This window comes from Anser anser (genome assembly GCF_964211835.1).
Source record: "Anser anser genome assembly, chromosome: 2".
Classification (NCBI taxonomy): domain Eukaryota; kingdom Metazoa; phylum Chordata; class Aves; order Anseriformes; family Anatidae; genus Anser; species Anser anser.
In genome coordinates, this window is record NC_139721.1 from 91,648,218 (window position 1) to 91,674,761 (window position 26,544).

General features: G+C 38.5%; 1 protein-coding gene across 1 annotated transcript in view; it reads right to left on the reverse strand.

Moving 5' to 3' along the window:
• Positions 1-26,544, reverse strand: part of LOC310894603 (uncharacterized protein) — a 310,402-nt gene that overhangs the window by 59,798 nt on the left and 224,060 nt on the right. The window contains exons 17-20 of the mRNA XM_083824913.1: positions 16,816-17,034; positions 13,444-13,696; positions 8,741-8,904; positions 3,349-3,508 (exon numbers count right to left, since the gene is read on the reverse strand). Of these exons, the coding sequence (XP_083681039.1) occupies positions 3,349-3,508; positions 8,741-8,904; positions 13,444-13,696; positions 16,816-17,034 (796 nt within the window). The remainder of the gene's footprint in view (positions 1-3,348; positions 3,509-8,740; positions 8,905-13,443; positions 13,697-16,815; positions 17,035-26,544) is intronic.

The following is a 26,544-nucleotide window of genomic DNA, read 5'->3' on the forward strand; positions in this document are numbered from 1 at the left end:
TATTTTTACTTTATGATAAATAGTTAATGAGGTAAAAATGACAAAATTTGCATGTAGGCAAATTAGTTTAATAGAGTGATGTCTTCCTGGTCTACAGAAAGTGACCTCTTTCCTATCAAAAGAATGACTAAAAATACTTTGAAATGATGGCATGGACGTCATTCCACCAATGACAAATCACTTCTGTGAACAATATAAAAATTAAAAAATGCAATAACCTTAAATTCTCATCATACTGTAAATGTGTCCTCTGCTGCTGCATTTATCAATTTAATAAAAGGAAATTAAGCATATTATAAAATACCCATTTATGGAGAAATTTTTAATCCAGGGAATAAAAATGAAAAGCACATGGTTAATAGCAAGAAAATACTGCAAAAATGTAGACCTATTTTTTCCAGAAGGTTTGACTGACTATTTACTTGAATGACCTCCATTTAAAATATATTTTTTATATGGAATGATAAAAGATATGACAGTCTCATGCTTCCCTTTATAAAAACCACTCACAGTTAATTTGGTATCTTATTTAAAAATTAACACATTAATAATGCACGCAATAAGACCTGGTGATGTGTCTTCCATACTGATTACTTCGTACAATTAGACACACAAAAAGAAAAGGACAAGATAAATACCTTATGCAAATTCATGGCAGCAAAAAGGGTCTTTCAGAATTTTCAATGTCAAGGAGAATAAAAGAACTGAAATCATAGTTCCTGATCTTGCAGGGAGATGCTCCATGTGGAGAACATATTTCTGGAGTGGAATATATTTTTTGCTACAAAACTAGATTTGCCAAAGAGTTTATGAATCCTGGTTCCATCAAAATAATATAAGCAAAAAATTGGAGCAGACAGGGAAGATTTCACATTTCTGAAGAATATCGTTTCTTTTTTCACAATATTCATACAGATAGCTCAGGAGTTTGGGGCAGTATTTTCCACGCACAAATTTTGCTCATTTTCAGGTAGATCCTATGCCCACAGAAGCAAGTGGAAGAGATCTTACTGCTGTCAAGGAAGCAAACTTCTTCACTCTTTCCCCATTATTCCTTTCTGCTCACATTTTTTGTACTAGTATGTCCTGTACAGAACAGGAATGTTCATTATCACAGCCTGGCATTTGGCTAGGGCTGATATAAAGGAAAGGCATGAAACTGGTGCAGATGTAGGCAGAATAAGAATCAGAAATTTGAGGACTTAGGGCAGAGGCAAAAGCATTCATCACCCCACTCTAATTGAAATAAAATATGCACTGCTCCCTGTGCAGCATAGGGGCATCTTCTCTCTGCTCTGACTGCACCCTCCCTGCTACTGGATCTGACTGAGGCTGGGTCCATTTTTAAAGGGTCTCTGGGCAAGGTCAGGTCCCCTTCAATATGGCATTTCATACATGCCAACCTGCACTTTGAGAGCAGAACCACTTACATGTCTATAGCCATAGATCATGTTCCTCAAAATTATGTCCTGAGAACAATGTTACCATGACTTATTTTAGCAATAGACACTCCAGATTTCTTCCAGACAGGCAGAGCCTATCTGTGTACAGAAAAGCAAATTTTGTTTCCATTCTTTTCCATTTCTTTTCACCCCCATCCTCTACTACTTTTGCTTTTTTTTTTTTTTTTCACTCAACTGTTTCTGCACTGCTGTAAAAAAACAATATGCTGGTAATATTATTAGAAACACATTAAGTAGTTAAACAAAAGAGTAGTTGTTTGCAGTTGCCTTATCCACCAATACCTTTTCCATATGGTACTGGTAGTCTAGGCATGTAAAATGAAATCCACCATATATTCTTTGTTTAAACTTATTTGACATATAACAAAGGTAGTAGAAACCAACCAATCATATGGCTTTGTTTTGACTTACCACAGAAAGGTGGTTTTTTGTATTTTTTTTTGGGGGGGGGGGGAGGAGGGGAGTTTATTTAGCTTACTGGTGTAAAGCAAAAAAGTGCTATGCACATAAAAAGCAGGAATGTCTGAGGCAGGTGGCTGTGGGAGCTCGTTCTCTCATTTAAACCCTTTCCCTCTTTCCCTATTGAAATGCAGCTTGGTGTTCTGCAATTCAGGAAAAAATAAGCTTACTGAGTATCTGCTTTTTCATTCAATTCGTACATTCGCCTTTTTATTTTTCCTTTCAGGGTCCAAACTGTCATCACACACATACACGAAAAAAAAAAAGTGGAAAATAATTACAGCTGTGTCAGATGTTTATAACAGTGACAACTGAGGCTATATATTTATATAAACTGCTGATCTTTCAGAGGTAGCTATAGTGACTTGAAAAACCTGCAGACCCTAATGTGAAATCACTGGGTTAAAAAAGAAAACAAAACAAACAACTCAGACATGTTTAAGAGGGCTAATTTCCTTCCTAACTGGAATTTGTTCATTTTTACCTTGAAGCAGTAGAGTTACTGAACAAAGCATTGTGCTCAGAGGCACAGACATATAAATCCAATTGATGAGCACTTTAATTATTGTCCAAGAGCTGTTTCATATGATAGTCCTATGGGAATTAACAATGCCAATCCAAAGTTGGAGAACAAGAGAGAACATGTGCCTTGCAGGTTACTGACCCTGTTTCTTCTGGTATTTTCAATTCTCTGAAAGCCATTAAGATCAGAAGTCATATTTGTGGTTGGGAACACCAACACTGGACACTTTGCAAACACAGGTATAAATATATCTCCTGCATATCACAGTTTAAAGTCTGTATATAGGACTAGAGGTTAGTGTCCTAATGGAAAAACAGAGTTGTTTTGATAACCAAAGTAGTGCAGACCAACTCAGACCTTTCTTACCTCCCACTGCACAGTTCCAACTCAGCCCACTCTTCTGGGCAGCCCTGGCAAGAAAAGGCCACGAAGGACAGTGGCTGTCACTCCTCCTGACTCACTGAACTCATGCCCCTCCTTCTGGGCGGCCCCATCCATGCCCTTGCTTGGGGTAGACCTGACTTGTCTATGGGGCTTCCCAGCTTGCTCAGGTGGTTAAGAACTTCTCTGGGATGATGCTGACATTTAAACATACAGTAAGTCTCTATGACTCAGTCAGAAATCACCAGATGGCATAAATAATCTTTGCTGTCACTGATGCTGTTAAGCCTTTGGATACTAACCAGATTGTAATCCCTCAGGATGTTCAGGCAATGCACATACAACCTTCTCACAAAAATCTCCTGAACATGCTTCTTAGCTTCTCCACCCAAAAAAAAAAAAAAAGCCCCTAGGAATCATTTTCTTGTATAACTATGTCCTTTCAGGTAATATCCAGGAATACTAAGCATTAATTTGGACTAGTGCATCACAGACTCTTCTTGAACACACTTTGCCACTCACCATCCGTCTTTCACCTTTGATTCCTCTCCACTGCTCAGCTCTTTTCATAATGTAGCTCAGCTCCTGACTGGAAATCTCTAAATCCAGTGGAACGAAGAATGCACCTTCTTCACCATGAATGCGTTGAAATAGATCCAACAGCCACCCTTCATTATGTAGCCTAAAGACAGAAGTGACACACTTTTCTTTTTCCTTTTTTTTTTTTTTTTTTCCTTAAGGAATAAGAAGCTTCTATCCCACAGGTTCTCCAACATACAACTCCCTCCCATCCAAATCTCTGAACACTTTACAACACCTGAGTCAAATCACATAACTCTAAGCAGCAATTTATTTTAGTTATTACAAGATACTGACTTTCAAAGGAGGTCATGATCTTCAGAAGTGTCCAATGTCTGTTCTCAGCTTTGGGCTGGGTAACTAGCCCTAGTGCTAACATGTAGTACCTCCACTTAGGCATGAGTGGAAGTCCTGTTGTGCCAGAGTTTAATAATGGGCAAACCACATCATATGGAGAAGGAACTACTCGTGATTTTTTCAACGCCAAACCTGAAGTCTGTACAATCTAAACTTCTCTTGATGTTAGAAAAGTTCATTTCATTTGTTGGTTTTGTTTTCCTATGACATTTCTGTGCCGTGGTAGGGAACTGAATAAGCACTACACAGTAAAATTCTCTACCACAAGAAAGGCTTGCTGTGTGGTATTTCTTAATGTAGGTGAAACCAAGAAATATTGTGAGGCTTTTGGAAAAGCCTAGTGCCTCATTTTCAGCCTTAGATGAACTTTAAAACTTAAAAACACCGTTGTTAAATTGAAATGGAACCTCTTTCTCATTCTACTATTATTCCAAAACCAGGGTCTCAGAAAAAAAAGAAAAAAAAAATCTGAAAATGTGGAATCTCAATATCTCAATCTTGGATACTGAACTGAGGTCTTTCCTTTTGTACCCTCTTCCAAGCTCATATTTTATTACTCTTCAGTCATTGCTTGGTGCCAATCTCAGCTTTTCCATCCTTCACAGAGACTGGCTGGGTAGTCATGAGAAGCACAGGGATTTCTGTGTGGCTTTGCAACCAACAAAAAGCCCAGATTTCTGTGGTGCTGCACAGGTGTTTTCATTCATTGGCAGGTGGAAATGAGCACAGGCACAGATTCTTTAACCCCCTGAACTCTTATCCTTTTCATGTGCAGCAACACTAGAAGCAGTTTTGTGGCTGATCCTTATTCTTGGGTGTTGTGTTGGCATGTATTTGCTAAGCAATGGGTAGGTGGAGGGAAGCAGACTGATCAACCAAATCAGAATAAAGTTCACATTTACACTAGCTCTACATCTCACCTTACAGCGCACACAGGAATTGCAGTGAAGCACACTCAGTAAACTGTTTAGTACAATTTTGCACCAAACTGAGATTTAGTATGGAACAGAAATAAGGAGAGGCACCAAAAGGCAGTTTTTCAACTTGATCTCAGGAGGAGCTTTAGCTTTAACTTCCAAGGTGAATATGTACCTTAGGGTCAAGCTCTATATCCAGGAATTTCTGCAGTTGAGTAGCTATTCCAATACTGAAATCTGGCAGCTGAGCTCACCATCAGATTAGGGGTTTATATCTCCTGCTTTGCTGAAAAGGGTTTCTATGTACATTTTTTTAAAACCCTCCCTTTTTGAAACATTCATTTTTGAAGGTGTAGCCATAAATTTACTGTAGTTTCCTAGAGGTCAGCTTGGGATTCCCTTATCCAAACAGGAGACTGGACAGAAAACAACGTAATTGAGATGTAGCTAATCCTGGGAATATAAACTGAGTATCAGGAAATAATAGAAGAAAATCCAAAGAATGGAATGCAAATCAATGCTGAGGTAGGGAAGAGTACTAAGGCATCTTAAAACACATTATGGAATAGAAGTTTTTTTAAAATATAATTAATACCTTTCACAGCATAATTTTGCATATTCCACAGCCTCTTCAAATAAAAGTTTTTCTCTTACTCTTTGTATCTACATTAGATGTTTATTTTACAACAGACACATTTTTGCAAATATTGACTCATACTTTAGTAATATCTTGAGCTTAGTTGAAAAACTTGTAATCAAGCTGGTGGGCTTTCTGGCCGCCTACTCATCTCAAAACAGTGATATTTTATGCTGTTTGTCTTTGAAATTCCAGGTCAGCGATTTCAATAACTTGCCACTTATCTTGCTAACCAAGAACAAGACCTTGCCATTTATTTAAGCTCACTTAATGTAACATTCTTATTTTAAATGAAGCAAAATTTAATGCAGTTAAATTACTGCCTATTTGCTGCCATAAACATTTTCTATATGAAGATTTTAAGTGCATGGTTATAAACAATATAATTAACTTTGAATTAATTAGGAATCATGAAGCCTGTCTTCCAGCGTTGTTCCTTTTGCCCAAATATACTCAGCCTGCTTCTGTTACCTGCTTGTATTTCTTTTCTTTGGCAGGAAAACTAATAAAACACTTCTTGCATCTTAACTTGGCTTCTATAAGTATAATAGGAATAATTTCTATTGCTAATGCAATAAAGAGCAAATCAAAACTCAGATGCTATTGCCTAGAGATATGAGATGCAATATAATATCTACAAGTTCATTTATTTGTCACAAAGAAGATCAAAAAACATTGAAATGGCTTTCTATCCAAAGTCAGATCAAAAAATGGACTTCTCAAAAATTTACACAAACCAAAAACTGAATGGTAGATTGCTTATAACAATATATTATGTCTTTATTTGAGACTTTCTCACGTTTTTTTGAAAACAACTGTAAAAAAAATCATTTTGCTTTTAATATTGAAAAATGTAGAATTTTGAAGCTTTTTTTAAAAAAAAAAAAAGATAAATTAAATACCAGGAAATTTAGACATAAACCCTTTCCAGCAGACACTTTTAGATAAGATGGGTCTGGATTTTCTCACAGTGCAGGAAACATTTCACCAACAAATTCCTGACTGTTTCTACTGTCTAGTGGAATTAAAATGAAGGAATTGTAACCAGTGCCACTACATTTTTTCAAAAAGTAATGAGCATATCTCTCCATGCTACAGGTACTACAGACTCCCAAGTCACCCAAGGGGAGACAGTTTTAATGAGGTATGTTGTTTTATAAAGATGCAAATAGATGCCTACTGCTGTTTATCCCCTTCCAATGAGTTGTCCATCAGTGCTGCCACAAGGCTTTCCAGCTCTGTCAGAAACAGGTACTTCCCCTACTTTCTTTGGTGTTCTGGTGGGTTCACTGTTCTTCTCATTTTTTTACACTGAAACAATTTTATACTTTTACATATTTTATATAAATTATAAATAATTTAATATAAATATAAATATTATATTATTTATACAATATATAATATATAATACATAATATATATTTATTTATATATTATATAAATATATATATTATATTATTATTATATTTTTATACTTTTAATACTTTTTATATTTTTTTATACTGAACAATTCTGCTAAATGGCAAATAAGTGAGTAATTCCAAACAATGGCACCCAAGGGACAAAGTCTTTCCTGTGGACCAATGTCTGAGGACGCAAAAGACATCACTCAACACTTAGAAGAAGCATACTTCTGGGATATAACAGCTGAGGACTATTCACACAAAGGGATGTCTTGTTTACAATACCCTTTTATCTTAGAAACAAATGCCATTATATCAATATTAAGGGAACAGAGTTAAAGTTATGAATTGCGGAGATGTTTTCCCTAAAGATATTTGAAAAATGTTTTAATGCTATCATTAGTGGACTGTGTGTTGCTTAAGTATCCTAGGTAGGTCCAAAGTTCCCATCTTGTTGAGGTATGGACTGATGAGGAAAAGAAAGTTTATCCAATCTCAGAAGCTCACGGTATAACTTCACTCTTCACAGACTCCAGTATTCAAAATGTTTGTTTTTGTTATCAGGCAAAGAACTTCAAAGACCTTATGCACAGTAACAGATTTTGTTATCTTTCCTTTGTTTTGGTATTTTGCTATGAATCATTTTTAAAATGTGTTGTACTAAGACAACATTTTTCCCCAAGTAACATTCTTCCCCGACCCCTTTACTGGAAAACATTATGGGAAAATTGATCCAGAAGGAAAGAAACCTTTGATGATCTTGCACCTGTTCCCCAGACAATGAAGATGTTGGTAATATTCTCATAAAAAACCTGCCTTACAAATGTTTTAATTTAAATTAATTTTCCTGAGTAATAAATGACAGCAGCTAAAACTTATGAAGCTATTCAAAACTATTAAGTCAATGATTAAGAAGGCATTAACATCTCAGAAACTAATTAACTAGACTACCAGTACATTGGAGTTGTGTACAGCTTCCAGGAATATAGGAGCTTTGAAATGCTATGCAGAAATGTAGATTGCCATTTATCTTTTTCTGCCTGCTGCAATGGAGTTTGTGCAAAGGAGACTGAAGGATGATTCTGTCAGATGGAGGGAGTATGCTGAGCTTTGCTATTCTTATACCTGCCTAGACATTGCCTTTGCATACAGTTTTTTATTGGTGCTTATTCAGTGTTCATTGCTGAAGTGAATCAAATGCCAGTACAACATTCATACTGCATTATGGATGAATTGTTCAGAAAAAAAACAACACTTTTTAAGGCAATATATTAGATAACCAATCTCATTTATTTCCAGTGTCCCGCACCTGTCCCTTTTGCCTGTACAGTTAATGGTGCCAGCCAGACGGGTGGTAGGAAAGTCAGACGGTCAAATTTCATGATGAACTGAAGACTAGCAATACTGATAATATGAAAAAGTCATGGAAAAATGAGTTGGAATAAGTCACATCTGTGCCAGGAGTTGGACTTGATGATCCTTATGGGTCCCTTTCAACTCGGGATATTCTATGATTCTATGATTCTACATCATGAACTGTGTTTAAGCCTCAGTCACATCAAGCCAAAAATCTTGTCATCTAAAGGCTATAAGACTGGGGGCCACTGCAGACTCAGAGAGAGATTTTGCACTTTATACCATATGTAACTTTATGACTTTTTCCTATTTCTCACAAAAACCCTACTTGGAAGTCTAAAGATAAGGTCTTCCAAAGTACCTAAATGCAAGTACACATACTTTAAAGTTTAAACTGTGAAAATAGACACCACTGTTGGAAGCCAATGGAACAGAGGCTCATAGACGTAATGAAAACTCATGATACCAATTGTATCCCTTTTGTGGAATGGCTGCCTCTTTGACTCACTGTGGCCACAGGAGCCAACACCTCCTTGATTGTCTGCAATTTTGGGTTCTGGACATGTGTCATCGAAACATCTTTTCTGATATCACCTTATTTTATCTTACAAGAGAAGGAGCTTGTGCCTAAATTCCTAAGCGAATAATGAAACTAAGAGACATACCTTAGAAAGTAAAGGTACAGCACTGTCGAGGAAATGATGAACAGGACTGTGTAAAGCATCACAGTGATTAGTGCTCCGAGAATCCCCGACTCTTCTGTTCTTAGAAAGACCCAGTAGAGCTTTGCAGCATCAGCAATGGGTTTCTCTACACTGTTTGCAAGTCGCTGCCATGGGGGAAAAAAGATTGACATAAGCAAACACCAAACTTAATTAGCCTATATACCTACAGACATAAAAGAACCTGAATTTCTTCGTAAGTGTTAACTGTAATCTGTGGTTCACACATCTTGAAACTAGGAGTCTGTGACACAAAGTTTGAAATTAACCATGAGATGTTTAACTTACATAGATGACTTTCTGGCTTATTTTAGTACCATTGAAATCTACACTACAGATGTGGCTCATGGAACACATGAGCCACATGCTCATAGAGAGGAAGGCTGAAATTTGCCTTATTTCAATGACCAGAGGAATAATATTGAATGATTTATGCTGCTGTTGCTGGGAGTGCTGAGTGAGCAGAAAAAACTTGAGCCAGTGCACAATTCCAAACTGACCAGTCTCAAAATAAGGTGTCCTTGTTGCAAGAAAAATACTGGTTCCTATCAGACTCATCAAGATACCCATATATCATTCTGAACGTGTACACTTTGGATGGTATATATGCTCCAACTCCCAATTTCAAAACAAGTCAGTGTTTGGTGCTACTGTTGGAAAGCAAAACCAACCATAATGTTATCTGAAAAGCTCAGTGGAAGTATCACCATGTCTGCATGTGTTGCTAGCTGATACCTAGTATAGCTTTTCCACTAGCCTTACAAACAACATCATCAGTCAAAGAAGGTAGTGGATTCACCAAGCATCACTGAGACCCAATGAGGTAAGAAAAAGTGGAGAAAGCAGCTCCAAGGAGATCAACAGGGTATACCAGCAGAGTTTTAAGTTTTGCCCAAAGAGGTTGACCTTCTTTAAGTGCAAAAGAGACAAGTTCCCCCTTATAAAGCAGTATGTCAATTTATGTACATGCATTACCATGTCTGCCTGGAATGTTTTAAGTCAGAAAATGAGATATTGCCCTCAGACCCCACTCTTAGCATCCAGTCAGTCCCATGTGAGAAGCCACAAAGAACAGCCTGTAACTCTGAAGAAGCAACAAGCATAAACATTATTTTATGGTGCAACCCTCTTACTCAATTTCATTCCTTCCTGAGAAGAAACAGAGACACAGTGAAACCAGTACTACTGAAGAGATCTGACTATACTATACTCCCACTGCTGTGGTGGAGTTACAGATACCTTTTAATTGTACAAAGTAGCAGCTGTAAGTTGCGTCATTAATAGATTCTCCAAAGATACATAACCATTATATATCCTAGTTAGCTATGCAATTAATACTTTTTGTTCAATTTCTCTGTATCAAAATAAACATAAATAACTATTTTCCTTCTACTGTGGATAAAATAAATCTCTAACATAATAAATCTCAGTAAGGAATTAATATTCATAGAATAAAAATTGTAATGTAATTGGGAATAATGCACTTAGTGTATTTTAACACTGATTCACAAAGAGTCCTGAGGGTTTTGCAGCACACTATGTTTCGATATACTTCCAGTAAAATGTGGGAACAGATTTTCCAAAAAATCTATGTGATTTCCTCCCCCCTTGATTTTTTCCATATCTAGTTCTTAAGAACTAGCTACTGTATTGACATATTATTGCCCTCTGCTGGATCGATTTAGAAGAATTCAACTACTTGAATCAGAGGTCTACTTCTCAGAGCTAAAATAAATTCTTCTATTCACTTTTTTCTTTTTAAAGTGACACAGTGAGAGCAGTATTCAAGCTGAATCCTATTAACATGTTCTGCAAGGACATGTGAAACTGCACCACCAAAAAACCCATTATTTATCTTTCAGAGAGGGAGTTGGTGACCTTTGAGCTTCAGGAAACCTGCATCTTCTGGAACAACTTGCCTGGACTAATCCTTCGGAGAGTCAAAACTTTCTCCCTATTTTTGGCTGACATGCATAGTAAAGGAGTGACATTTACAAGTCCTGTGATGAGCTGTACAAAGAATAAAATTCTTGACTATACTTTTGTTCTGTCTCCACCCTTTGCAACACTGCCAGGTTTCTATAATGGAAATTACAGGTCGTGGGAGACCAGCAATGACATATAGAGACTAGTCACTAATTTAGATCTGCCAGTATTCTTTTTTTAAAAAATAATAGTAAAAAAAAAAAAAAAAACTCTTGGTTCTATCTCCCTGTTTTACTCGCTCTTGTTGCATTAGAAGTTGGCTGCCTCCATCCCTTTCTTACCAAACAGACTGTCTACTAAAGAAAACCCTCTGCAGAGCACTCATGTTTCGATATCCCTCCAGAGAAGCAAAATTATGAATGGCAAATAAGAATACGTTTCTTTCTTATCCAAGCAGTTCTTTCTGGCAAGAGAAAAAAAATGGCATGGGGAAGTGTATCTCCCTATCAATTTCTTTCTACCTATGCAGTTGTGACAGTCCTGTGCTCTTCAAAGAGACAATCCAAGAAAGGTGTCTTAATTTTAAATTGTTTAAATAGCATTCATCAATATCTGTCTTCTGTACTTGTCACATCACACAATGATGGTCATGTGAGCACTTCAGTCCCTAATGTTTTTTTACGATGACAAATATCCATGTTGCTACAGAGGTGCTACTGTGCATTTTACAAGCTATACAAAGTGAGTGGTCCCAGGAAAACTCTGGCAGAACTCAAACTGAATTCATCACAGTCATAGGCAAGTTTCTTACCCCTTGAATGATCCTTCTGCAAAACAAGCCTGGATTCACACATTTGACACAGTATCTCACATTAAGAGCTGAAATCCCCCAAACATTCAAATATTAACTAGTCTTCCCTTAATAATAATTTTAAAAAAATAGTAAGCAACAAAACCTTTGTCCCCAAGGCTCTCTGTCATCTTTCATAAGTATTAAATCCATTTAGGATGGTAAAACATATTCTAGCACTAAAATAACTCATATTACTACAGCACAACATTCAAAAAGGCTTGATCTGAAATCGATTGGCAAGTAAATCTGAAATAGCTGCTGAAAGAATGCCAGGAGAAAAAAAATCATGAAGGGAATACCAAAAACACGTGTAAGAGACAGTTTCATTTTGGAAAGGATGCACATAGTATATAGTGTAATATTTGAACAAAGGAGTTTCTATCAATGATAGTCTCAGTGGGTAAAATTGCCAAATTTTCAGTACGAAGTACAGAGGGGGGTGTGCACTGTAATGAAAACTTACCTTATTCATATCTCACATTTCCCTCTGACCAAGCAAACAAGCTCTATTTGAAATTGGTAACAAAGCCAGCCTGACTCAAACCAAGCACAATTTTACTGAAGTCAAAAGCACAATTTTCTCAATGTAATTGTGGTAAAGACAAAGTAGACCACACTCAGGCCTTTCCTCCATATTTTTTAATACACAAATGGTGTGTGTGTGTGTAAAAAAATAGATATTTCTAGCCTAGATATTGGGAAAATACCCATTTTCCTCCTCAGGAAAAAAAAAAATCTTCATCTGAGTAATTACAATTAAAACTCAATTCTGTGCATGGCTCGCACCATGAAATTAAAAACAGGCAAGCAAGCAAGCATGCAAACAAACAAAAAGCCAGGCTGTCCAAGTGAAAACTACAGTGTGTTGTCACATGCTAAAAATAATGCATTACTTCCCAAGCAAGTCACAATTAAACTTGAACAGGTGAATTTTAATTTTGAAAAACACCACAGTGGGAAACGGTATATAAGCAATGGACAATCACATTTTAACAGGACTTAAAAGGAGAGCTCAGGTTAGTGAACGAGGAATCAAGAGACATGAAAAGACCTGATACATGACAAGGACTGTAGATTACTGTTTGATTTGTAGTGAACAGCAGAAATAGATGTCTTTAAAACCAGGCAGGGGAAGGACAGTATCACACCCTCACAAAAATTTACAGCACCCTGTGCCCATCAAAAGGACCCTGTGCCACGTGCACAGTGAGATCTGGATCTGAAAGGCATGTTCCGGGAGACTGGCCACTACCTCATATGTGACAGAAGTCCCCTTGCCACCAATGTACAGACGTGCTACACAGACCATATGTAGGCACAGGTAGAGCTGAGGGCTTTGAACATATGACTTTAATACGACGGGGGTGTTTCCATAAAGATGTCCGTCTTCCTATCTTACAAGTCTCTCTAGGTGTTTCACAAAATGTTGTTAACTACCTTGCATGTCAAAGAAGTGCACAATACCCTCTCCTTTTGCTTTGCTTTTGCTCTTTTTTCATTTTCTCTGTTTCAGTGCTCAGAAATATCTCAAATGCTAATAATCAGGACCACTCATTAACTCATCTCCGCTAACATCCAAAATTGCAGTAATCCTTTTCAAAACAGATGCAATCATTCCACTGGTGTGTTCATTTTCTTATATCCATATATGACTTGTGCAGTGCTCTTAATTTTATGTAGAAACATGGTGACTCCATTAGATGGGAATTTTGTTAATAAAAAGGTAAAGAATAACATTATTATTTAATTTCTTTTTAACTTTCATGTTCCATTGCCAGGGGTGGAATTTCATATCTTCCACAGATTCAATGAATAAAACAAAATTCTACGTCAAAGACTCATGTCCAAGTTATTTTAAGTGACTTACCCCCAGGAATGAATCCACTACAAACACTGCCAAGGGGTCCAGCACTGTCCAGAGTCCCAGAGCTATGATAAACTTTGACAAGAGGGAAGAGAATGAATCAAACAGCTGCTGACAGCCCCATTTGATCAGGACCATAAGAAGTAGCCCAGCGTTCAAGGTTAGGGGTCCCACCATGACCATAAACAACTCTTCACTGGTCTGCAGCAAGGAGTTCTGGTAGCACAGCTCAACAGTGTGAGGTAAAAACTGGAATCTGTAAATTAGCAAAGGAGAGAGTTTGTCTGTGCTCCTAGACAAACCATTAAAAAACACACACAGCACATGGCATTGTAAATCACAAGCGTATGAAGTTACTCAAAGACACAAAGCCTTCTCCTCCTGCCTTCTCATTCTTTGATCTCATCTAACTCTCAGTTCAGTCAATACAATTCTAGGTCCTTGGGACTGTGCAGGCTGCCATTACATGGCAAGGTTTTGGTAGCAAGGGCCTGCAGGGGTGGCCTCTGTGAGAAGAATCCAGAAGCTATTCCATACAGGCCAGTTTCAGCTGGCTCCAAAGAGACCTGCTGTTGGCCAGAGCCAAACTAATAGGTGATGTTTTTAGTGCCTCTGTGAGAGCAGATTTAAAGAAGGGGGAAAAAAACTGCTGCACCACAGCAGCTGGGAAAGTGAGGAGTGAGAAGCAGCCCTGCAGACACCAAGGTCAGTGCAGCAGGAGGGCAGGAGGTGCTCCAGGCACACAGCAGCAGTTCCCCTGTGGCCTGTGGAGAGGCCCCTGGTGCAGCAGGCTGTCCCCCTGCAGCCCATGGGTCCCACAGCAGAGCAGATCTCCATGCTGCAGCCCATGGAGGACCCCACACAGAAGTAGGTGATCTGGTGGGAGCTGCTACCCATGGAGGACCCATGTTGGAGCAGTTTGCTCCTGATGGATGGACCCCATGGTACGGATCCATGTTGGAGCAGTTCTTGAAGAGCTGCTGCCTGTGGGCAGCCCCCGCAGGCTCAGTTCGGGAAGGATGTCATCTCGTGGGAGGGACCCCACGTGGAGCAGGGACAGAGAGTGACCATGAAGGGGCAGCAGAGACGAAGAGTTAGGGACTGACAGCAGCCCCCATTCCCCATTCCCCTGTGCCTCTCGGGGGAAGTATATAGAAGAGGATGGATGGTGGGAAGGTGTTTTTGTTTGTTTGTTTGTTTGTTTCTGTTTTTAGTTTCTCACTGCTCTAGCTTGTTAGTAATAAGTAATAAATTACATAAATCTCCCTATGCTGAGTCTCTTTTGCCCATGACAATAACTGAGTGATCTCCCTGTCCTCATCTCAACCCTGGAGTCCTTTTCATCATATTTTCCTGTATTTGCCACTGTGTAAGAAGGATTTGAAAAGCTCGCATAAGTAAATGTGCTGGTGCTGTAGGAGACAGGAACTGCAAAAGGTATTATGAGTTATGTACAGATGCTGAAACACAAGGCAAAAATTTCAAGCCAACTGAAGTGCCTTAGATTTTGCTCCTAGCTACAGGTAAAGTGGTCTGATATTCTCTTTGGTTCTGATTTGTGAATGCTAACACTGTGTTTGGTGGAACTGGAGGGTGTTCAACTTGATCTCTTGTTCTGAGGGAATGCAGCTCCAGATTCAGATGCTGATTCAGGGCATCTTGGCTTGAGAACATTATCCTTAATGTAGCTGACTGTCTGGGACAGATGTGATTAGTGTCTTTGAGCATGACTACCTTTCTGTCACACCTTGCTTCCTTCTGTTCTGTTTCCTTTGCTTTCACATGCTTTTGATGCTTGGCCTCCCAAAAGTTTTATTGCGAGCTGGCTGAGCCCTCCTGGTCTGTGCAAGGCCAGAAGCTAGAGATGGCTGGCTTTGCGTCAAGATCTAGAAGGCCACTTTAACTATACCCAGCAGTGTCCAGTGTCTGCCCAGACACCCTATTCAAATTTTACCCAGTAATCCTAGTTATCACCCAGTTTAGCTCAAAGCAGAGACAGGTCACAGATTTGCAAGTTACTAGCACCTACCAAATTATTTTATTTTAAATGATGCTTTAAAGTGAATATATATATACATGTATGTATATGTTTGTACTGGAAAAATCTTTCCTACCCTAAATATAACAGTTCTTTTTTTGCTCTACAAGCCCATTCTCTTCCCCCCAGCAACATATAGGGAACTAGGTATATATCACTTTGTGGAGTTGTTCTCCATCTTTTTTTTTTTTTCCATGTCAAATAATGACATGTAATGATTTTCCTGGAGCTCTATAGAGAATTCTCATTCCTGTTCTAAAGTTAATGTATCATATAGTTAAAATATGTGAACCCATTGTAGTCATCACAGTAAAACAGATATATCAAATTTAAATTATTCTGAAGTATTTTACTTATAGATCACTTTGGTAACATCAAATATGATTTAAATGCTTCTTCAGTTCTGTGCATTTCTGTTCTAATTTGAGATGGGATAGAATGAATTTTCTTTCTAGTAGCTGGATGCATCTTAGCAGCATCCAACCCCTGCAACAGGCCCTGCAGCTACTCCAACCCCTGCAGCAGGCACTGAAGCTACTCCACTGTGGCTACTTATGGCAGAAGCCAGGCATGAAGGAAAGGTATCCCTTCAAGGAAGATGTTATTTGCCATCCAGGCAAGTTGACCACCATGGAGAGAGGCGTCCAGTACCTGAGGGAATTAGCCATGCTGGAGGTTGTTTAAAGTGATCCAGACAAAAAACAGTTATCCAAAGATCCAGATGAAGTGCACAGAACACATGTGGCAGAACTTTGTATGGAGTGCACCATTGTCATATGCCAGCTCATTGGAGGCAATGACCTGCAAAGATGGAGATGGACAACTAATGGATGAATAGTCTGGCCAATTCTGGCAATATGAAGAAAGTCTTTCTTCCTCCTTAGAGGCCTGCGTCTCAGCTGTGGAGAAAATGTCCTAGGAGTTCCAGCAATTCAAAGAGGTTATGTCCTACTCCTCACCTCAAGGCCACACCACTTTCTTAGGCATTTTGAAATACTTGATCCAAAATGACAAATTATTCTTGTGGAAGATACATAATCTGTTGGGTATCTCGGAAGAGTAAGAGGTAAAGGTGGCACAAGATGCACAAATGGACACATCCTGTTCTGAGTTTAAAAGATATATTTCCCCTTTCTGTTAGGGTCACACTTGCATATCAGATAATCTAGAGTCTAGATGTGGTCCTTGTTCTATGAATCTCTGCAAATGCTCCTATCTGGGTTGCATGCAGAATCCTTAGTCTCAGTCACCAATTCTCTTCATAACAAAAATGAACTGCTTTAAATCAAGTGATTTGTATAAACATTCCAACAGAGGGAGAAGGCAACAGGACTTACTTTGTAACTGGAACAGAGATGGTCTTAAGGAAGATCCACTGGCTACAGTAATGCAGGTAAAGTCTCACAAACCAAAGCAACGCTACCAGCAGCACAAGCAGCCAGAAGTCCCAGGAACACCAGCGTGCAGCTCCCAGCTCTGAGAAGGCTGCATATACCCCAAAATGGAAATGCTCAGCAACCCTTCTGGACAGTTTCACCTCAACAGCAGAGTGGCAGCTGAAAACATGGAAATAAAAAAGAGTCATTGGAAAAACAGGTAAGGAATTTATTGAAACACAGTAAAGCCCTGTTACATAGATAAATGTGTTCCGATCAAAACAGTTGATTGACCAACACCTCTGACAAGAAACAAAACAAACAAACAAAAAAATTTGTTTTGAATGCTGTCTAGATGATCGGTGCTTCCTCCCAGAAACCATGCTACTTTTACAAAGAAAACAACAAATTACATTTAAAACCAAGTTTTTAAATGACTTTTGCCTTCATTTTAATTTTAATTTTCTTATAAATGGCTCTCCATGACACTTTATCACTTATTTTCCTTCTGAGAAAATGGTAAAATGACTGTCATATTTGTACTGACAAATGATTTATTTTATTAAAAAACGTGAAGAGCTTTTTGGCATTTGAACTTCAGTCAAATATTTCAGTACACAATGTGGGCTAAAACTCCTGTTTAAACTAGTTTCAAGTGAAAGAGAAAATAGAAAGGAACTTGCAGTGTATAGTATTCTACTAACTGTCGTGTGATTTGCCCTTTAAGCTAATTGCTACACTGTTTCCAAGGAGGGGAAAAAATGAGATGCAGAGATGCAGTCTTAGCATTATATTTCCAAGAAACTGGAGTCTCTCAGCTGATTCAAAGCTGAAAAGACAGTAGCTACTTTGACCTTTTGAAAGTAACTGCTATGCTTATTTCCACTGATTTAAATGACTAAGCAGCTGAGATGCAGGACTCTAGGACTAATATGATGTCATTGTACTCAGGCCATTATTTATATTGATTGAGGCTTCTGAAAGTTTAAAAATATAAAGATCTTTTTTGTGGAAGAAAACATGCTGGCTTTTTTAAGTGTAGCATATGACTGGAGAAGAAGTGACAGCAATATTTGCACTGTACTTTATACTCTTTTAAAGCATTTTCCTGTCTACATGTATGTATTTCTTAGATAGCTCTGTATGTTTCTTTTTGTAGCAGTCAGAAATTAATACTCATATCTCTCAGAAGTACAAGTAGCAATGGAGAAACTCAGGTGGATTCTGCACTTGGTCTAGATTTGAATGAGCAGGAGAGATAGAAATGAAAAATAATAAAAATAGATTAAAAATAAAAAAAAATTGCCAGCCATAGGCCTGGATTTTGGGTCTGTTCTTGGCATTGTGTAACTCCTGACACTTGGTGTTGAGCAGGATGCCTGTGCAGGAAGAGGAGGAGATGTTTTCAGCCCAGTACCTCTTCTCATGAGAAGGCACAAGCTTTACTTAACTGGCTGTTCAAAGAACATGAGGCGTAGTTATGAGGGACACACCACAAAAATTAGTTTATCTGTCTCTAATAAGGCCTTAAGCACAAATCCCCAAAATTTCCCACAGAAAAATCTGTTGGTCTGAAATTGGTGATTCTTCCAGTGACTATAGATTGATTTGTCAGCGGTTTTGAAGGGCTTTTTGAAACATTGCAGTCCACTTTGCTTATATCCTAATCAATCACAAAGTCCTACTTTAAAGGCTTAAAGCTACGTTATGAATCACGTTCCTCATATTGCAATTATTTACCCACAGTGGCCTACAGAAACATCACCACATGTATTTTGTTAACATTATGAAATCATAGTCTATGCTTTGTGAGAAAGAAACAAATAAAAATATAAAATGAGAAATATAATTGCCTGTGGTATTATATTAATATAAGCATGGCACTCTGGGTGTTCTGAACTCTGAATCTAGACAGTACTACATTTTGTTTTATATAAAGGAATTCTTGTCCATTTTAATAATTTCTGTCTAAATCTCCAAATCTATACATAAGGTATTCACCCTTTTAGGAGAATTAATAGGGCAGGATTAGCCACACAGTTTTATAGCTTAGACTGAACAGTTTGTTGTTTGTGGAAGAAAAAAAAAAGGGGGGGAGAAAAAAAGGGAAAAAAAAGAAAAAAAAGAATACTGTCTTAGTGTCTTAGTTCATAATATTCTTCTTATCCATAAAACGAGCAAAATCACATAGATGTCCCACCCAGCCTCACCCATGGAAGAAATCCATATCCTATAGGGAACACTGCCAATCTTCAACTCTGTACTGAGAGAATCATGTATTTTCCACAAAAGTCTGTATTGAGATCATCACCTCATTTCATGTAAAAGTCATTTGCTACTAGGTTATTTGGGTTTACTTTACTAAATTAAGATACCTACAAACAAGCAACACCGGAGTGAAATGTTCAATATACTATTTGTAAAATGTTTCAAGACATAAATCATTACTCCTACCCAACACAGAGATTAAGAAGGAGGGCATGCAGCTCAAAATAGAGTACTGAGAATACCAAGTTCTCTTCATTTACAGTGATCCTGGAGTACCAGAAACATTGAGATATATTAATGACCAAAATGCCAAGTTGGGAAGGTGAGATAGCTTCATGAAGACATAACCTAGCTATGCAATCAGTACTTTCACAGGAGTTTCATGAATACAACTACTCCAACCCCATAACTCAACCCCCATGTAGAAGCTGCTTGTGTAAGCACAGTGAGCACACAATACAAAATATTGCTACCAAACTTCCCTAAGATTCAGGCAGCAATGAAAATATTCAAACTGTGCCTGCAGCCCCAGATTGATTCCCAGTCTATTTTCAAGAGGTCACACTAGAACTAATGTTTCCACGTGTGAACTATCACTACCAAAAAGTTGCACTTTTTCAGGATACAAAGATGAAAAAGAGCAGAATGTCTGTGCATTGTCATGCTTCCTGAGATGCTGACTTTCTTAGCCACGGGAATCCACCTGACTCAACAAACCTTCAAAGGAGAGTAGAGAAATTCAGAGCACATTAGCTGTTATCAAACCCCAGAAGCCTTCCACTGACAATGGTCCTGCTTAAACCAGCAGGGCAACATCTACGATCTCTTTACTTTGGTACACCTTTCGCCTAAAAAAAGCAATAGCAATACAGAAACTCCACAGAATGCCAAGCTTTCTGGAAGTCAAAGAAATCAAGAAAAACGTATTCATTAGGTAAAACTGAAGAACATTTGTTTTGATTTTCAAAACAGCATTTTTTTTTTCTTTAAAAGACGTCATGATTTTCATCACACACGTTGACCATAGTTTCTAGCTTTTAACTGAAACTAAGGTCCTCTTTACTGTTTAACTTCTCAGATGCTCCAGACTCCTTGAGTGTCACTTCTGTGCTACCTTGTACTTCCGTAGGACTGCATAACACCTTGATGTAAACATCTGCAGCAGTGGTAAAAATTACTGGAAAATATAGTATATCTAGTGACTCAGTGAAGGTCCCAACCCATAACTGGAATATCTCCATTTACTGTAACACAAATTCAGTGGGCCCCAACCTACTTGTAAGCTATAGCAAACTATTCCTGAATACTCATTAATCATGGTATAACGCTATTTGCTGGTTGTCACTTCAAAACACAAGGCTTAAATTATATCTTTTATTGACTTTTTTGAGCGATGAAGAAAGAAAGAGGCAGTAACATGAAATGAAATGCACCAAACAAGTGGAAACAGCCCCTTTAAATATTTTTAGCTGGTGTCACTAGTGAAAGCTTGTGGGTGGAGTGACAGTGCTGGCAGATACGCTTTTCAGAGGAGATTTATATAATGTTGCTCTAGGGCAGAGAGCATGAGTATTACCTTTCAAAAACAAAACAACCCCTCCACCCACAATAACACCAAATCTCAACCCTTGGGTGAAAACAGTATAAAGCTCCAAAGGAGAAGCCACTTGAGGAATGTACTTATCCATGATTCCTTGGATTACTGGTAAGTAATTTGGCTGAATGTTTCTGTTCTAGGGCATTAGTTTTGCATTTTTCTTTGCAAAATGCTGGAGTAACAAATAGCGGAGACCAAATTACCATAAAAGCAGGTCAATTATTTCAATGGAAATTGTTCAGAAGGAAAGAAACGATGCACAGATTCTCTTAAGCTACACTTGATGATGATGACAGAAAAGTAATGGTTGATAGAAGGCAGTGTGTACTGTTGGGTGACAGCTTTGCTGCTGACAAACTACGGTGAACATTTGTATAATGCACTAAAAGACTGGCACTTACAGCTGATGGTAGGGGCAGATTCTCAGCTGATGTAACCCTGTTTGTTGCAGAGCTACACTGGTGTATACCAGCTGAGATATTCAGGATCCAGTCCTGAATGTATCTATTATTTACTTCGCATTAAATAAGGCAAAATAAATGTTATATTTCTATATATACATACAGCCAGAGAAGATATTTGAAGAGCAAATGCAAACATGAATGACTTTATGCAAATTACTTTTAGGAGATAACAGTCTCCACAGCTCAAGAATCTGTGCAACACATTTACTCAGTTTACAAATAAAAGGACCCCTCCCTGTCATCACCATAAATGGTAGGCATTTAAATATACTGTGAAATCCATAAATCAGTCCAGGTTCTTCACGGCTTTGCAACAGCAATGAAGATGCAACAAATGCTGCCCAGATTTACTACAATGAAATGTTATCACTTTCAATGGAAAAGCACAGTTGTATTTGAAGGTACATCTAAAGAAAATATACCAACACACATAGTCCCTGGAATGGAAGCCAGTTAACAGCATTACTGATGAAGCATAAGACAGAATGGAGTCTGGTTCAGACCACTGTGCACAACACAAATATTTTAAAAAGTAAAAAATAAAATGTTATTATAATTAGAAGGATTTTATTATTATTCCTCCTGCATAATATTTTTTTCTTTATAGAGCTCATATTGTATTACAAAGAATGTGTCTATTCCAGGCTGTATGGCGATGACACGAATGACTTTGCCCAATAAACTAGTGGCAGAGCTCTGAACTGAGCTCTGCTGAGTTACAGTCCATTATTCTACCCACTGGATTCCTAATAAAATACTACTTTTTGGTTTATTTGTATGCAAAGTGAACATAACCAGAGTGAACATTTGCTAAGGATGAAAACTGCTTTTGCCCATCTCTTTCCAGGACACAGCTACACTTCATATCCGTCGGTTTGCGAGCACTGAGAAAGTGGGTACCACCAATGTTTACAGGGGCTATCTAGGGGCTATCTGCTGTAAGAGAAGCGACAAAAATCTGAAGGGATGTTAGGTTATTCCTAATATTAGGTTATTCCAAATGCTGATAGAAGCACTTGTTCTACAGCTTGCTGAAAAATCCAAAACCACAGTATGGATGAAATACTAGAAATCATGACAGGCTTTTTTTTCAGGTGCACACGTGGTGGAAAAAAGAAACTGCCAGAAGTATACAAAATCCAAAAGCACTAAAGGAAGGCTTTAAGAAGTAAACATGCTTGCAAAGCAGGAAATGTAGTCAGCCATTAATTGCAGAAATTGCTTTGGTTCACTTCAAAGAGCATGACACAAGCATGTGAGTGTACCTGGCAGCACTCACGCTGCCGCACCACGCTGGGGAGAGGGGAGACAGAGGCTGAGTCCCTGACAAGGTTCAGGCTGCATCAGCTCACAAGGAGAGGGCCAGCAGGCATCAAGCTCTGGATCAGCAACAGCCTAGGTGTCTGCATCACGCGCATAGCCAGGAGCCAGAACAAACACATCAGCTGAATGTTTCCTGTAACCTGTTCACGCCAAAAAGCTCAGAGGGAAGTATCCTGACACAGCTGTTGCCTTGGAGGGACCACTACATCCCTCCATGCTAGGGGATGGGCACTGTGGATCACTGGGCCAAAATGTGTTTATTAAAGAAGGGAAGGAACTGCTAAGAGCTTCATATTCCTCTCAATACATCTGTGCTAGCTGCAGTATGGTCAACACTTAGCCCTCACTATAAAACATCTTATAAGAACAGAAAATTGGTGAACACCAGCAGATTCTTGTCCTCGGCAGCCCCTTCACCCAAAGATATACAGTTGATAGAGGAGCCCATCTTCTGCCTCTAGCCAACTAAGAATTTCCTGGGGGAATAACCGAGAAATTCCCAAGAAGAGATTTCTTGCCAAGCTGGGGAAGGAAGCATAGGAAGAAGGAGGCTTCACAAGTTCATCAGAGTAGCAGTGGTGCTGGAGGACAGTGTGGTTCTTTGTAGAGAGCTGTCAGTGCTTTGCACATTTCAGTTTTGAGCTGCATCTGACAATAACAAAACAAAAATGACAACAATAAATGATTATCATCATTGCTGCAGTTTAGGTAGGCAACTAAAACTTTGCCTATTTCATGCTCAACTGCATTTTCATGAGCCTGCTGGCGTGGCAAAATAGTCTGGAAATCTTACAAGAACAGACTGTTAAAATATTTTAGTCTGTCTGGTTCCAACTCTGGATGGGAACAAACATGAAACAAGGAAACTCAAGTGCAGCTTGCAGAACTTTTAAGAACCTTTATTTTATATTTCATACTAGAAAGGAACAAAAGGCAGCGGACAGTCTGTTATTCATCCTCATGACATGAATAGGTCAGTCAAGAAGGAAAAGAAAGCATGTAACTCCTCCCCTACTTCTTGCCCTCTGACCATTTTAAGTAAATACGAAAACAATGAATGAATGAGAAAAAGATACAATCCTTACATTGGAGGATGAGAGATGTCATTGGAGGTATAGATCTCACAAACACAGTGCTAGCCACAAAGTTGTTCCCACAGCAAGTAGCATAAATACTCAAACCTGTGCATGAACAATAAAACAAAGAGTTTAGGCCGTGAAGAAGAACTTTACAGGGCAACAGGATTCATAAGTACACCTTCAAGCTCAACCCAGTTAAAAAGAAAAAAGGTAAAAATAAAGGAGATGCTAGGCCTAAAGTATCTATAGAAGTTCAGGAGAATGAAGATAAAACTTTTCATTCACATTACTAGCAGCAGCATAACTTATCCAGAAGGAAAAAAAAAAATATATATATATATATATATATATGTAATACTCTTGGTTATGCTAACAGAATCCCTTGTACCTGAAGTGTGGAACTGTTTTTACCTTGACACAGAAAACATCCCCAAGGACATTTGCTCTGTCTGGAGGAAAAATGTAATCTTCCTCCTGACCAAATAGGTATCTACTTGTGAGAGCCTCTAAACACTCAAACACCATCTGTGAGCTGTGCATTCATCTGTAACACACCAATTTAGCTGGCAGGCCATTGGGAAAAAAGACTCTGAGGTTGCCCAGTTGAAATGGCAATTCAGTACTAGTCAAAACTCCACCAAGCAAACAGGTGAAGGTGTGCAGTGAATGTTGAAGCAGAGCATGATGAAGCTTCAAAATAAGAGACAGATATGAGGAAGAAAAAATAATAAGGAAAGGAAAGGAAGGGGAAAGGAAGGGAAAGGAATGGGAAGGAGAGGAGAGGAGAGGAGAGGAGAGGAGAGGAGAGGAGAGGAGAGGAGAGGAGAGGGGAGGGGAGGGGAGGGGAGGGGAGGGGAGGGGAGGGGAGGGGAGGGGAGGGGAGGGGAGGGGAGGGGAGGGGAGGGGAGGGGAGGGGAGGGGAGGGGAGGGGAGGGGAGGGGAGGGGAGGGAAGGGAAGGGAAGGGAAGGGAAGGGAAGGGAAGGGAAGGGAAGGGAAGGGAAGGGAAGGGAAGGGAAGGGAAGGGAAGGGAAGGGAAGGGAAGGGAAGGGAAGGGAAGGGAAGGGAAGGGAAGGGAAGGGAAGGGAAGGGAAGGGAAGGGAAGGGAAGGGAAGGGAAGGGAAGGGAAGGGAAGGGAAGGGAAGGGAAGGGAAGGGAAGGGAAGGGAAGGGAAGGGAAGGGAAGGGAAGGGAAGGGAAGGGAAGGGAAGGGAAGGGAAGGGAAGGGAAGGGAAGGGAAGGGAAGGGAAGGGAAGGGAAGGGAAAAAGTCACAAGTTTGATCGTTTCCTCTTTTCCATCCTGGACTTAATTAGTAGCAGTATCACACTAGGAGTGTTGGTCTGTACAGCTGGAGTCAAATGGCCACGTTCCGTAAGCATTGAAAAACTCGAGGCTGCTGTGGACGTAGCAGGGCAGGAGATGCATGTGATGGTCTTGTTTCAGAAAGACCTTTTGCTGCCTGGCTGTGCAGCAATGAAACTTCATTTTATATGAACACAGACAAGCCACAAGTCAAAGCTCCTTTACTTCCTCAGTTGTATCTATTTTTTACAGCAAAAAGCTGAAACAGAAATTGAATTCTTGAATGCTCTTATTCTTTCACTTGCAACAGGTTAATCATACATGTGTGAAGATGCTAAAGTTAGGATGTCGATTGTTGAACTGAAGGCACAGTTCACTTCATGTGCAGATTTATAATACTCATTCACAATAGGAATAGGCGGGTATGAAACAGAGAGAGAAAAAAGTGAATCTATGGCTGTAGCTTGTACATAATATGTTTCTAAAAGACCATTAGCGTTATTCCTCTGTCAGCTTCTGTACTGACCAGACAAAAATAACCTTCCCTTTTCTATAGTAAATTTTATAAGATAGCACTAAACAGGCAAAACAAATGGAGTCTGGGGGAAGGAGGAGACATGTATTTATAGCAATTTTTTCATTAGGAATTATTTTTTTTCTTGACATCAATTCTTCTTAGTTAATACTATCTTCTTAGTTAATATTATCTTGTGTGTCAATATGTCCATGCACAGAAGAGTTTAATGCAGGAATACTAGTCCATGAGGAAAATCAAGTACAATGTGAACCACGTAATGCCAGTCAGAACGTAGTTACAAATGAATCCTTGCAGATTTAAATGTGGCCAGATAAGGCAGTTCATGAAATTACACGGAAAATGCAGTACAGTGAAATAAATCTCACAAACAGAAAACTGTCTGAAGTATTCAGAGTATTTACGATGCTTACTTTGTCCAAATGTAGCTGTAACAAACCATTTGGAAGAACTCTTCTTCCAGGTTTTGACAAATGAGAACAATCTGAGTTTTGAGCAGGTGACTGATGTTATAGCACTGCACTTTAAAATATATTTTTACTTTAATACAAGCTGATTTCAGAAAGAAACAAATCTATTTTAGGCCAGCTTAGATAAATCTTTAAAAGCCTGAGGGAATTTAAAAATAAAATAAAATGAAATAAAATAAAAAGAAGGGAAGGAAAAAATGTTATGTGCATATGCAGAATACTCTGGAATGCTATTATATTTAAAACATCATTAAGTAGTTATCAAGATGAGAAAACTTAGATACTGTAAAGATATCTTAAATTCAATTATATTATGAAAAAGTACAGCTATAGGAAATGTTAAACTGAAATCTTTTTAAAAGATCTTTATAAACACCACTGAAATTATGGTGGAAATTATCTATACAATTTAGTCAAAAAAAATGCATCACATAATAACAGTATTAACTTTTTCTTTTCAATTTAATGCTGCGTTATTATATTTAGTTGCCTATTTTAGAATGTAATTTGTGTTGATGGCTCTGAAGAAAAAAACAAACATTAAAGAACTAATTTAATTCCTTCTGAGCTATGTTCAATTCAAAAATATTTCTTTTAGAATGCCCCAGTGCTGCAGAATCTGACTAGAAATCCACCTTGAACTATGTGCACTTT